Source organism: Ovis aries, chromosome 1, assembly GCF_016772045.2.
Source record: "Ovis aries strain OAR_USU_Benz2616 breed Rambouillet chromosome 1, ARS-UI_Ramb_v3.0, whole genome shotgun sequence".
In the NCBI taxonomy this organism is placed as follows: Eukaryota; Metazoa; Chordata; class Mammalia; order Artiodactyla; family Bovidae; genus Ovis; species Ovis aries.
The window spans coordinates 119,956,618-119,971,745 of NC_056054.1; the positions used below are offsets into that span (position 1 = coordinate 119,956,618).

The window sequence follows — 15,128 nt, forward strand, 5'->3', positions numbered from 1 at the left end:
TTAACAATTAAAATAATAATAAGGAATAGCATGCCACGCATGAACTTATACACATAATTTGGGGACTTTGGATACTGCCCCCATGATAACTCCAGCAGTGAGTGCATTCTTTAGAATAAAGCAGGATTTTGTAATTTCTGTGTATACATTTAAACTTGTGAGTGTGCATTTAACAGTGTAGTAGAGCATTGCCACATCTTTTGAAAGCTTCAGATCCACGTACGTACACTAATATATATTTTACAGGTCAACGTGCTTCTGCCTACATTCAGTTAAATGTCAGGCAAGGCTTGGCTCATCTGCTTCAGGCAGAGTCTTTTTTATTATAGTATAGTAAGTAGACTCCAACATCTCATTGGTGTGTTGGATGGTGGTTACAAGTTTAGAATCACCTGTGTGGATGTTAGTTGCTCAGTCATGTCTGACTCTTTGTGACCCTATGGACTGTAGCCCACCAAGCCCCTCTGTCCATGGAATTCTCCAGGCAAGTGTACTGAAGTGGGTTGTCATTTTCTTCTCCAGGGGGTCTTCCTAACCCATGGGTTGAACCTGGGTCTCCTGCATTGCAGGCAGCTTCTTTACCATCTATCTGAGCCACAGCCACCAGGGAAGCCCCTGAGGGCATTTTAAAATGGTGATGCCTAGGCCACAAATATGCTAATTAAATCAAAATCCCTGGGAGTAGGGGCAGGACATAGGCATCAGTATTTTTTAAATAGACTTTATTTTTCTCAGAAGAATTGAGAGGCTGTATAGCCATACACTGGGCTTCCCAGGTGGTGCAATGGTAAATAATCTGCCTGCCAGGGCAGGAGACGTGGGTTTGATCCCTGAGTTGGCAAGATCCCTGGAGTAGGAAATGACAGCCCACTCCAGTATTCTTGCCTGGAAAATGCCATGGACAGAGGAGCCTGGCAAGTGACAAGATGTGAGGTCACAAAGAGTCAGACACAACTGAGCACACAGCCATGTACCCCTATTCCTTCTGCTTTCCGCACGTGCGTAGCCTTCCTCGCTATCAGCATCCCCACCAGGGTGGTTCATTTATTACGATGGGTGAACCTGCATCGATACATCATAATTAGTCAAAGTCCATCATTTACACGCTTGGTATTCTACACTCTTGATATTGACATATATCCATCAGTACAGTATCATACAGAGTTGTTTCAGTAGACATCACTATTTTTCAAAGCTCTCTAGGTGATTCCAAAATATAACCAAGGTTGGGAACCATTGTGTTGTATTCTACTTCTAGGACTTATTTATTGTAGTAAGTTTTGAATACTTCTTGTCTGTCTTATATATGAAAACTACCCCTATCTTCATTGTGTATGGGGTTCCCTGTAAAATTTTTGTTTGAATAATATTAGGACTTTGTTAATCAAGATTGCCAGGAGAAATATCAATAACCTCAGATATGCAGATGACACCACCCTTATGGCAGAAAGTGAAGAAGAACTAACGAGACTCTTGATGAAAGTGAGACGAGAGTGAAAAAGTTGGCTTAAAGCTCAACATTCAGAAAACGAAGATCATGGCATCCGGTCCCATCACTTCATGGGAAATAGATGGGGAAACAGTGGAAACAGTGTCAGACTTTATTTTGGGGGCTCCAAAATCACTGCAGGTGGTGACTGCAGCCATGAAATTAAAAGACGCTTACTCCTTGGAAGAAAAGTTATGACCAACCTAGATAGCACATTCAAAAGCAGAGACATTACTTTGCTAACAAAGGTCTGTCTAGTCAAGGCTATGGTTTTCTGTGGTCATGTATGGATGTGAGAGATGGACTGTGAAGAAAGCTGAGCGCCGAAGAATTTATGCTTTTGAACTGTGGTGTTGGAGAAGACTCTTGAGAGTCCCTGGAACTGCAAGGAGATCCAACCAGTCCATTCTAAAGGAGATCAGCCCTGGGTGTCCTTTGGAAGGAATGATGCTGAAGCTGAAACTCCAGTACTTCGGCCACCTGATGCAAAGAGTTGACTCATTAGAAAAGACTCTGATGCTGGGAGGGATTGGTGGCAGGCAGAAAAGGGGACGACAGAGGATGAGATGGTTGGATGGCATCACCAACTTGATAGATGTAAGTTTGAGTGAACTCCGGGAGTTGGTGATGGACAGGGAGGCCTGGCGTGTTGCAATTCATGGGGTCACAAAGAGTTGGACATGACTGAGCGACTGAACTGAACTGAGCTAAACTGAAAGGTTGATAAATAGCGTAGTGAACAGAGCTAGGCTTTGGATTGGACTGTTCCATAATTGCTGAATAAGTCACTTGGGCAAGTTTTTTGCTTCTCTGAGCTTCTGTCCAACAGATAATACTCAACAGTGATGTTGGAAAATAATAAATGTACCATAGTTTGATAATATTTAACCCATAGTAAGCACTTAAGTGGTGGTTTGCTATTGCTCTTTTTCTCTTTGTCCTATTTAGGAGATAAAGAATATCCTTGCAATCAACTATAGGCAAATACTTTACCATCTTTTGTTTCGCTGTTCTTAAACATTTTGTATTAGCCTTTTCTGGCTTAGATTACATTTTGGATCAAATATCTTCTAATATACTGTAGGCCTTCTAATAATATAAATTTGAGTTAGGAAATATAGATTTATAGTATAGTGGCCTTTTGCTTGGTCTTTTGCCTTTTCAGCACTTGGGAAATACAAAGCATGTGAGAGTGTTATTCTGTTATCCATGGATATGCCTCTGGAGTTTACAACATGTTTTTTATGCTGAGCATTTAGTCCACTATACTCTGTCAGAAGTAAAACGATCTGATTTCTTCCCCAAAGTGTCTTATTTTCATTTGCTTGCTAAAAACTGAGAAATGTTTTGACAATTTTGGACAAATGTTTGGACACAGATGATACAATTCAGGTTGTGGCGTTTGTGTTGACTGCTTGATTGGAGACTTTGGACTTTGGTGGAAACTGCTCTGTCTCTAAGCCATTCTGGGTACATCCCCTCAGCCAGGCCTGGTGCCTCTGCCACTGTACTCTTGATGTTTGTTCATTTGTCTCCACGCGACTGTCCGTCCACTAAGGGCAGAAGCCAAGTCCCAGCATGGTTTGTAAGAATAATGGTTGATTGAAAGAAGGAAAGCCGTAGCAAGAAAGAAAGATGAACAGTGCATACATAGAGGAGGGCAAGCAAGAAATGGCAGTGCTTTAAGGAGTCAAGTGATTAGTGCAATGACTGGTCTGATTCAGGACCTTTTGAATCTCTCAGTTGAGAAACAGAAAGGTCTTTGTTGGTGCAGAAAGGTTAAGGGTAGAAATGTTGCCAGTTTGCCATCAATCGTGAGTGGAAGGAATCAACTCTGAAAGGAATCTGGTAATCCTGTGTGTTAGTAATAGTGCGTAAGTTTTTTTGTTTTTTTTTAACTTTATTTTACTTTACAATACTGTATTGGTTTTGCCATACATTGACATGAATCCGCCACGGGTGTGTACATGAGTTCCCAAACATGAACCCCTGCATAACTTTTTTTTTAATTGAACATTTCAAAAGATGAGTTGCCTTTGGGATTTTCTTATCTAAATAGGAAGGTGACTCTTGGAGGAAAGCTGTCTATCTAAGCTTCCTCTAAGATGATGTCAGCCTCCAAACTTGACCCTGAGTAATGTCTGCAGTTTTGTGTTGGGCATTATGCTGAAGCCATTGTTTATGAAGCAAGTATAATTTTTATGGCTGAGCTCAGATGAGTCGAGTTTGGTCCCTTTGATTCATTTCTTTCATTCATTCATTTTCCCCCTCACCATTCCGACAGATAGTCGAGCACAGTGACGGGTGGGCATGGTTTGGTAAACAAAGGGGGACCAGCCCCTGGGGGGCAGCTGGCCCCTCCTGTGGAGGGTGAGGGGTGCCTTGATGGGAAAGGCAGGATGTAAAGGGGCACAGGGTGAGAGGCCTGTGGGGCAGACATGGGGAGGAAGTCACTTTTGTTTAGATTGTGGCCTGAAGTATAACTTCATGTTCCTGACAAATAGCTTATTTTATTAATACTTATGGCTCCTTGAATAGAGTATATTTTTGTAGCCTTTCCTTACTTTGTGCCACCAAGCTGAGGCAGACCCAGAACAGCCGTGATGCATGGCAGAAGGCCGCCCCCGTTGGCCGCAGACTGGCCTCTGACTTGGCACCAGGCTTGTTTCTGCCGACACACACGGTCCGTTGACTTCCCTTCATCCACCCTGGGAGTCACAGCCACACTGGGAGAGCAGCGTGAGCTGGATGCTTTCACTGACGCATTTGCGAGTTAAATAAGTAATCTCTTAATACCTACTGGTGTCTTCCTCTCTCTCTTTAAAGTTTTTGTTATGAGAAATAAAATGTATACAAAAGAAAGAGTGTGTGCGTGTGCGCACGCGCATGTGTGCATGCACGTGAATACACTTTTCAGAGTGCACGTTACAGACAAGCTCCCACGGGGACTCGGTCCAGTGGTTGAGAGCGTCCACTACAGGGGACATGGCTTCACTCCCTGGGTAAGGAACTAATATCCCACATGCCCTGCACAGACCGTGTGGCCCAAACCAACCCCAGCTCCCACGCCCTCACTGCCTAGCCTAAGAAATTAAACACAACCAACAGTGTGTGCTGCACACATCCTGCCCTGGCCACCCGCTTACAGTCAGGACCACTAGCCTGAAGTTTGTGTTCAGTGTTCTCTCTCGTCCCCCTCTTTTACTATGTTTTAATAGGTCATATTTACGCTTGTGCTAGGATATATTACAATATCAGACTGTCAGTGTGGACCAACAGCAAATAAGAAATAAGCCAGAAAGCTGTTAGATTGCCTGATTGTACTTGTTTAAAGAGGAAAATATACTGGCAACCTCAAAGTGCTTTAAAAAAAAAAATGTCAAAACAAAAGCCTTTCAATTTCAGAGTTTGTTAAAAGGGTAAGGTTTTTACAAACCAGAGTACTACCCATGGACCCAACATTAACATGACAAGGAATTGCTTCAACAATAACAGGGAAAACATTGTTATTTTAAACCAGGCCATTAGTTCATAGTAATGCTGCTGCTGCTGCTGCTGCTGCTGCTGCTGCTGCTGCTGCTAAGTCGCTTCAGTCGTGTCCGACTCTGTGCGACCCCATAGACGGCAGCCCACCAGGCTCCCCCGTCCCTGGGATTCTCCAGGCAAGAACACTCCAGTGCATTTAAAATGATTTTGTGGTATCAGAGTTTACTGGTGTTAAAGGGCATATTGACGTGTTAGTTGGGAGACATGATTGACATTTTATTGATCATTTGAAACAGATCAGGAATAGCTCTTTGGGCAAACATTATTGAATTTGCTTTTCTTCTTTGTGGCTGTGATGGATGTTGTTTGTATTCTGTATTTGTGCCCACCTTTCCCCCCTAAACTGCTCAGGTTTGCATCCAAAATGGAAGAATATCAAGTTTTGGGTGTCGTATTTGACTACTGTAGAAATGACCCTTAGCAAGTTGATTTCGCAACTAAGTGATTATTTGTCAAATGACTTTGCAGGTGTTTTCAGTTTGAAAATGTATTTTGAAGATCGTCATCGCTGCCCTGCTGAGTGATACTTTGGGGCAGCATAGCTCCTTGAGAGGGCTTCCCTGGTGGCTCCGCGGTAACGAATCTGCCTGCAGTGCAGGAGACCTCAGTTCAGTCCCTGGGTTGGGAAGATCCTCTGGAGGAGGGAATGGCAACCAACTCCAGTATTCTTGCCTGGAGAATTTCGTGGACAGGGGAGCCTGGTGGGCACGACTGAAGTGACCAAGCAGCAGCAGCAGTTCATTTAGAAATTTATTTCCTAGAGCACGTCAGAACAGCTCTGGTTTCCATTCTGAAGCTGATCTGTAAGTTAATATGTAACTCAGAATACAAAGTTGGCCAGTTGTAAAAACATGTGCATATTACTTCATCTTTTTATTTCATTTCTATGTTTTTATTCTTGAGGCAGTTGGTTTTTCCAGGAGTCAGCAGGAAACCTTTCCCCCTATCAATGAGTTTTTAAACCACAGTTTTAATACTTTTCACAGTGGTTTTTGCCACTATTCCATAATTGTAAATCTGAGGCCTAAAAATACCTGTGATATCTATGTAATGTCTTACTCAGACTGGGAGTCCGGTCTACAGTGATGTGGGATGACGTGGATTAGAACAATAGTTTGTCTACATCTCAGTGTTCTTTATATTTGCATTCTTTAGCCATTTTAACTAGCCCCTTAAAACTCTCTTCTATGAATAATTTTACTATGTACTTCCGTAATACTCCTAGTCACTTAAAAAAAAAAAAAAAAGGCTGGACAAAGCAAACTATTTCCAATTGTTTAGGAATCCAGTGAATTCATCCCTGGCTTGGGCTACATGGAATGTAGTCTGAGAAGGCGATCTGTTTTCCCTTCTCTTTCCCCACACAGGAGAAACTTTGTAACGGGTTCATCACAGCTGATCAGAAACTGCTATAAGCACTTTGGGATTCTTTGATGTGCATGTAACCACACGCAGTGTAAATCCCTGCTGAAACTTCTCCCTGAGATCAGCTATGCAGAGTACCTTACTCCTAGCATTTCTCTAGTTTTCATGCATCACAACTTCCTGTCTCCCCATTCGTACTGTTCTCTGTCCTGGGGGCCAGGTGATGGAGTGACTGCTCAGCATGTTTAGGGGAAAGTGCAGGAGATGAGACAAAGTCTGAGAGGTGGTTGGGACTAGCTTACCCTGGGCTCTATGAGGCACTGTGAGTGCTCAGACCTGATCCTGGCTGATGTGGGGAATCCTTGGAGCATTTTGTGTAGAGTGATAAGATCAGGGAGGCCAAGAGCTCTCTGACCCTCTGTGTATTGGCTGCAGTTAAGTGGCTGAGGGTGGAAGAGAGAACCAGCTTAGGAAGTCACAGAAATAACCCAAGTGAAACATGATGGTGGAATGGACCAAGATGGTAGCACTGGAAGAGCATGCAGAGATCCATTTCTAGATATATTTTTAGTAGAGACACATATTTTGTGATGGCTTAGAGGTAAATTGTGAGAAAGAAAGGTGTCCAGAGTCTTAACCTTAGCCACTAGAAGGCTGGAGTTGTCACTTACTAAAGTGGAGGGCAGATTGGGAGGTGGGAATCATCTTTACATTGTTAAATTTAAGATGCCAGTTAGATTCAAGTGACATTGTTGGGTAAACACTTGCATATGAATGTGTGTGTGTGTGTGTGTGTGTGTGTGTGTGTGTGTGTACAGGAGTCATCAGCACTTAGGAGATATTTAAAGCCCTGAAACTAGATGAGGTCACCAAGAGAATGACTGGATAAGAGGTCAGAGGGGTGAGGGACTTGCCTGGTGGTCCAGTGGTTAAGAATCCACCTTTCAGAGCAGGGGACACAGGGTCGACCCCTGGACGGAACTACAAATCCAGATGTCACAGGGCAGCTAAGCCCATGTGCTGCACCTCCTGAGCTCGTGTGCTCCTAGCCTGAGCTCCACCGTAACAGAAGCCCCCTTGTGCTGCAACAAAGACCCAGTGCAGCCAAAATTTAAAAAAAAATATTAAGAGTTCAGAAGGATGATTTGGGGCTGTCTAGCATATAGAGGTCAGGAGACTAGAAAAGAGGAGCTGATGAGAGAATCAAAAGAGATGAGATACTGATACCAAATTGAGGGGAAAAAATTGTTCCAAGGAGGGAGTGATCAATTGTATCTAATGTAGTTCAGTCAGTAAGATGAGATTTGAGAATTAGTTGTCAATTTAGCCACGTGGAAGTCATTGGATTTCTTAACAAGAACCATTTTAGTGGAGTGCTGGGGATGAAAGCCTGAACAGGGTTTATTCAAGAGAAAATGGGAGGAGGAAGACTGGGCACAGTGACTGGACAATTATTTTAAGATTTGTAGATTAGAGGAGGGCAAAGAGATCTTACCTGGGGGGCAATGCAGGGTCAAGATTTTTTTCTGCTAAAGTATATAGTATATATAGAATAATAAATGCTATATAAATGTATATAGTTCTATGGCTGATGACAGTAACTCAGTAGAGAATGAAGAATTCAAGAGAAAAAGCAAGAGTTGCTAGATCAGTGCCTCTAGGTGACTGAGAGAAGATGAGACGCAGTACACAGTGGAGAGGGGCACACACATTTCCTGCAGAGGAAAGACAGGCCACAAAGGCAGGCAGAGGGTAGGATATGGTTGGGGACACAGAGAAGTTCTCTTCCAATTCTGTTTTCTCACGGAAACAGGCAGCATGGTCATTAGCTGAGCAGAAGCAGAGGGGGAGTCCACGGTTGAGGTTGAAGAGAAGGCATAAAGTAGTCATTTAGGAAAGTGGATCCTTGACGGAGAGGAGCATGTGGGAGGATTGCTCAGCACCATTAAGGGTCCTGTTTGACATTAGTGGTCATGGATTTAAGGGGAAGCCCAGTCAGTGGGAGTGTGTGCTTTTCTCCATCTGTGATCGGCTGCCCTGGTAGAGATGCAGATTGGATGAGACTGTGAAAGGGTTGCAGGACTGATGGGGTCTGGGTTTTAATGTGGCTGAAGGATTCAATAAAATCAGGGTTTTGGAAGAAATGTTCTGGAAAGATCAGAGGTGGTCAGTCAGAGGGTAGAGAGCCTGAAAGAAGATTGTGGAGGGGGCACAGGTATTGATGATAGGATCTGGGGCAGCAGTTCTCAACCAGGAGCAACTTACCCCTGAATAGGAGTTGTGGTTGTCTGAAGACGTTGGCTGGCACAACTGGAAGGGGAGAAGATACTTCAGACACCTGGGAGAGGTCAGGGATGCTGCTAAACATCCACGCACAGGAGAGCCTCCACAACAAAGACTAGTCTGGCCTGACTGTCAGGAGTGCCATGGCAGAGAAGCCCCATCTAGACTGTGATTATGGGAATTAGTAGCTGGGATAAGCCTGAGGACAAGATTATTGGAAAAAAGAAGGTAATGAGACCAGGGTTTTGGAAGTTTCTTCCTATGACTAATGGAATCTCCAAGAATTACAAAAGGAGTTAAGAGAAAGAGTCAGGGATAAGAGGAGGTTAACTAGCTATGTATGAAGTTATTTTATTTTTCTGCAACTAGCTGACTGGCTGGAGTTGGAATTGATTTTCCTGGCTCAAAAAACTACATGTCCAAATTAGCCAGAGTGATGATATGTTGTTGTTTTTAAAAGTCACTTGTTTTTTTAACCAGTTTTGACATAATTGTCTATCTTAAATATATTGTCTAAAAACCCATTTAGGGATTTGGTTGGTCTTTTGGTCAAAATTACATGACTGTAAACTTGGGCACTTGGCCTAGTTCCATCTTTAAATACCTTCTCAGGGTAACAGTTCTTGCAACTAGACCTTGTAGCAGGGATCTTGTTTGAGAAAATCGTTGAGAAACTTAATTTATTGATTTTAAAGACTGTGACTTTCCTTGCAGTGCTCCTCACAGTGGAGAAAACTAGTCAAAATCACACAGAGTAAATAAGGGTCACAAACCAGTGCTGCTTCCTGGAATAAGTCACATTGTCCAGTCTTGCGCTTTGTCCTTCATTCTGAGCTCAAGTGCCCTGGGGCTGCTTTTCTGCCTACCCACAATAGCACGGGGTGTCTTTTGTTTGCTTCTTGCTTAAAAGAAGGTCTTGTTTTGAGGTTTGGACCACGAATAATAATCTGCTGTTCTCTATAATAATAATCCACCCTCTTTAGCAGAAAAAAATCTACTTGATTCAGTGTGGCTATCAGTTTATTTAGAAGAATGGCCAAAAGTGCCCATTGTGTCCTGAGAATAAACATTTGGAAGATAGTTGGAGAGAATGGGGGAGTGCCGTTGCTCTCCTTGGCCTGGAATCATAAAGACCTCAGGGAGAAAAAATTCTGAAAATGACCATCAGTCCCGTGTGACAATGCCTTTCCTTATTCTACTCATCTGTTACATTCTGAGAATAATTGAAACACTGTAGATAGGGATTCTCTCCCAAATATTTCTTTAAAAAATATCTTATTTTGAAAATGGGTGTTTTTAATCTTTTCTGTATTAACTCTGTTTCCACTTTTAGGCCAAATTAGTTTCTTTCTAATCTTCATTTAGGCCATGAAAGAGTTTCTTTTGGGGTGAAGATTATTTTATCTTAGCAACAGTCCTTAATAATTCTTGCAGTTGCCTCTGATTGTAGATCTTGAAATGATAGACATTTTAATTACTATTTTCCAGGCTTAGGCTAATTGAAAAATTCAATGAGGAGAGGAATATGTGACCCAGTGTGATTAGTTATTTCTTGAGTACACATGTTATTTGACACACTGAAATTCAATGGTAGGTAAGGTTTCATTAATGAACACAAGATATGTTACGCTTTTTTCCCCCTTAAATACAGGAAAAGAGTGTGTTAAATAATGAACATGGCTTTAAAATAAAGTGATCTCTTACCTAGAACAGTTTAAATTGGTTTAAATATGGAAGATGAGAAAAGATCAACCTGATATAAATTGAAATGTAGGAGGTGAATATAAGAACCTTTTAAAGAGTTAAAAATATGGCCTCCACATCATTAAAAACAGAGCATCAGAGAAGCATGATGAGATGTCCTTCAGTAGATGTACTGATAAACTGAAGTACAAAGGATATTGTTCAGCAATGAAATGAAGTGGTCTGTCATGCCATGAAATGATATGAAGGAAGCTTAAATGAGGGAAGCCAATCTGAAAAGGCTACATTAACTATATGATTCCAGCTATAGAATATTCTGGAAGTTAGTGATACACTAATGCAAAGTGTACAATGTCACGAACCTCCGTCCATAGTTCATCAGGCTATCTATCAGATCTAGTCCCTTAAATCTATTTCTCACTTCCACTGTATAATCACAAGGGATTTGATTTAGGTCATACCTGAATGGTCTAGTGGTTTCCCTACTTTCTTCAATTTAAGTCTGAATTTGGTAATAAGGAATTCATGATCTGAGCCACAGTCAGCTCCCAGTCTTGTTTTTGCTGACTACATAGAGCTTCTCCATCTTTGGCTGCAAAGAATATAATCAATCTGATTTCGGTGTTCACCATCTGGTGATGTCCATGTGTAGAGTCTTCTTTTGTGTTGTTGGAAGAGGGTGTCTGCTATGACCAGTGCATTTTCTTGGCGAAACTCTATTAGCCTTTGCCCTGCTTCATTTCGTATTCCAAGGCCAAATTTGCCTGTTACTCCAGGTGTTTCTTGACTTCCTACTTTTGCATTCCAGTCCCCTATAATGAAAAGGACATCTTTTTTGAGTGTTAGTTCTAAAAGGTCTTGTAGGTCTTCATAGAACTGTTAACTTCAGCTTCTTCAGCGTTACTGGTTGGGGCATAGACTTGGATTACCGTGATACTGAATGGTTTACCTTGGAAACGAAGAGAGACCATTCTGTCTTTTTTGAGACTGCATCCAAGTACTGCATTTCAGACTCTTTTGTTGACCATGATGGCTACTCCATTTCTTCTAAGGGATTCCTGCCCACAGTAGTAGATATCATGGTCATCTGAGTTAAATTCACCCATTCCAGTCCATTTTAGTTCCCTGATTCCTAGAATGTCGATGTTCACTCTTGCCATCTCCTGTTTGACCGCTTCCAATTTGTCTTGATTCATGGACCTGACATTCCAGGTTCCTATGCAATATTGCTCTTTACAGCATCGGACCTTGATTCTATCACCAGTCACATCCACAGCTGGGTATTGTTTTTGCTTTGGCTCCATCCCTTCATTCTTTCTGGAGTTATTTCTCCACTGATCTCCAGTAGCATATTGGGCACGTACTGAGCAGGGAAGTTCCTCTTTCCGTATCCTATTATTTTGCATTTTCATACTGTTCATGGGGTTCTCAAGGCAAAAATACTGAAGTGGCTTGCCATTCCCTTCTCCAGTGGACCACATTCTGTCAGACCTCTCCACCATGCCCACCCATCTTGGGTGGCCCCACAGGGCATGGCTTAGTTTCATTGAGTTAGACAAGGCTGTGGTCCTAGTGTGATTAGAGAGACTAGTTTTCTGTAAGTATGGTTTCAGTGTTTCTGCCCTCTTGTAACACCTACCGTCTTACTTGGGTTTCTCTTACCTTGGATGTGGGGTATCTCTTCACGGCTGCTCCAGCAAAGCACAGCCACTGCTCCTTACCTTGGACGAGGGGTATCTCCTCACCGCCCCCTCTCCTGACCTTGAACATGGAATAGCTCCTTTAGGCCCTCCAGCGCCCACACAGCCATTACTCCTTGGACTGGGGTCGCTCCTCCTGGCATCGGGCGAGGGGCAGCGGCTTGCTTCAGGTGGGGATAGCTCTTCTAGGCTGCCGCCCCTGACATGGACAGAGGTTCGTGACACTGTGCAGGAGACAGGGATCAAGACCATCCCCATGGAAAAGAAATGCAAAAAAGCAAAATGGCTGTCTGGGGAGGCCTTACAAATAGCTGTGAAAAGAAGAGAAGCAAAAAGCAAAGGAGAAAAGGAAAGATATAAGCATCTGAATGCAGAGTTCCAAAGAATAACAAGAAGAGATAAGAAAGCCTTCCTCAGTGATCAATGCAAAGAAATAGAGGAAAACAACAGAATGGGAAAGACTAGAGATCTCTTCAAGAAAATTAGAGACAGCAAGGGAACATTTCATGCAAAAGATGGGCTCAATAAAGGACAGAAATTGTATGGACCTAACAGAAGCAGAAGATATTAAGAGGTGGCAAGAATACACAGAAGAACTACACAAAAAAGATCTTCATGACCCAGATAATCACGATGGTGTGATCACTCACCTAGAGCCAGACATCCTGGAATGTGAAGTCAAGTGGGCCTTAGAAAGCATCACTATGAACAAAGCTAGTGGAGATGATGGAATTCCACTTGAGCTATTTCAAATCCTGAAAGATGATGCTATGAAAGTGCTGCACTCAATATGCCAGCAAATTTGGAAAACTCAGCAGTGGCCACAGGACTGGAAAAGGTCAGTTTTCATTCCATCCCAACGAAAGGCAATGCCAAAGAATGCTCAAACTACCACACAATTGCACTCATCTCACATGCTAGTAAAGTAATGCTCAAAATTCTCCAAGCCAGGCCTCAGCAATACGTGAACCGTGAACTTCCTGATGTTCAAGCTGGTTTTAGAAAAGGCAGAGGAACCAGAGATTAAATTGCCAACATCCGCTGGATCATCAAAAAAGCAAGAGAGTTCCAGAGAAACATCTATTTCTGCTTTATTGACTATGCCAAAGCCTTCGACTGTCTGGATCACAATTAACTGTGGAAAATTCTGAAAGTGATGGGAATACCAGGCCACCTGATGTGCCTCTTGAGAAACCTGTATGCAGGTCAGGAAGCAACAGTTAGAACGGGACATGGAACAACAGACTGGTTCCAAATAGGAAAAGGAGTACGTCAAGGCTGTATATTGTCACCCTGCTTATTTAACTTCTATGCAGAGTACATCATGAGAAATGCTGGGCTGGAAGAAGCACAAGCTGAAATCAAGATTGCCGGGAGAAATCTAAATAACCTCAGGTATGCAGATGACACCACCCTCATGGCAGAAAGTGAAGAGGAACTCAAAAGCCTCTTGATGAAAGTGAAAGAGGAGAGTGAAAAAGTTGGCTTAAAGCTCAGCATTCAGAAAACAAAGATCATGGCATCTGGTCCCATCATTTCATGGGAAATAGATGGGGAAACAGTGGAAACAGTGTCAGACTTTATTTTGGGGGCTCCAAAATCACTGCAGATGGTGACTGCAGCCATGAAATTGAAAGACGCTTACTCCTTGGAAGAAAACTTATGATCACCCTTGTAGCATATTGAAAAGCGAAGACATGACTTTGCCAACAAAGGTCCGTCTAGTCAAGGCTATGGGTTTTCCTGTGGTGATGTATGGATGTGAGAGTTGGACTATGAAGAAAGCTGAGCGCCAAAGAATTGATGCTTTTGAACTGTGGTGTTGGAGAAGACTCTTGAGAGTCCCTTGGACTGCAAGGAGATCCAACCAGTCCATTCTGAAGGAGATCAGCCCTGGAATTTCTTTGGACGGAATGATGCTGAAGCTGAAACTCCAGTACTTTGGCCACCTCATGCAAAGAGTTGACTCATTGGAAAAGACTCTGATGCTGGGAGGGATTGGGGGCAGGAGGAGAAGGGGACAACAGAAGATATGGTGGCTGGATGGCATCACTGACACGATGGATGTGAGTCTGAGTGAACTCTGGGAGTTGATGATGGACAGGGAGGCCTGGCGTGCTGCAATTGATGGGGTCGCAGAGTCGGACATGACTGAGCGACTGAACTGAACTGAACTGAATGCAAAGTGTTAACAATGGAGAAAATTGGAACTTGGGGAAAGCAAGAGGGAATATATGGGAACTCCCTTTTTTTTTTTTTTTTTTGCCTGAAGCTCAGAGTCTTAACCTCTGGACTGCCATGGAGGTCCCAGGAACTACCTACTTTTCTGCAAACCTCAAACTGCTCTGAAAATTAAAGTCTGTTAATTCAAAGAAAACATAAATATTAGGTAGAACTGAACTAGTAAAAATGTCTTCTTACTAAAAAACAGAAATCCCAAACTCTAATATACAGTGATTGTGGGTTACTGTATACAGTTTGTAATGTTCTTTTATTTTTTCTTTGTCCTCAGATAAATATGCACAGTGGTATTCATGCTAAATCCTACTCCTAAAGTGTCCTTATCCTTCTCTCTACAGTGACATATGCTGTATCGGCCTTGGAGGTGTATACACCAAAAGAAATCTTCGTGCCAAATGGGACACAAGGGAAGCTGCCGTGCAAGTTCAAGTCTACTAACTCGACTGGCACGCTGACCTCAGTCTCCTGGAGTTTCCAGCCAGAGGGGAGCGACACCACAGTGTCGGTAGGAACGCTTATTTCATCTCTACGGGTCCTCTGTTGTGGTGTTCTTTTTATTTCTTTAATTCAAGGATAATTAAAGGATATTATGGATATGTAAAGGATATATATATTTTCCTCTCATTAAAGGATAATTGGAGGATATTATGATTTTTTTTCCATATATCAACATGAATCTGAATTAGTTATACATTTGGCCCCTTCCTCTTGAAACCCCCACCTCCCTCCCTTCCCAGCCCTTTAGGTTGTCATGGAGCACTGGTTTTGGGTTCCCTGCATCATACATCAAATTCCCGGGG

General features: G+C 42.7%; 1 protein-coding gene across 2 annotated transcripts in view; it reads left to right on the forward strand.

Moving 5' to 3' along the window:
* The window catches only part of MPZL1 (myelin protein zero like 1), an 87,554-nt gene that overhangs the window by 46,141 nt on the left and 26,285 nt on the right, over positions 1-15,128 (forward strand). For both annotated transcript variants that reach the window (XM_004002734.5, XM_060403584.1), the window contains exon 2: positions 14,667-14,833. In XM_004002734.5, coding sequence (XP_004002783.1) covers positions 14,667-14,833 — 167 coding nt within the window. The remainder of the gene's footprint in view (positions 1-14,666; positions 14,834-15,128) is intronic.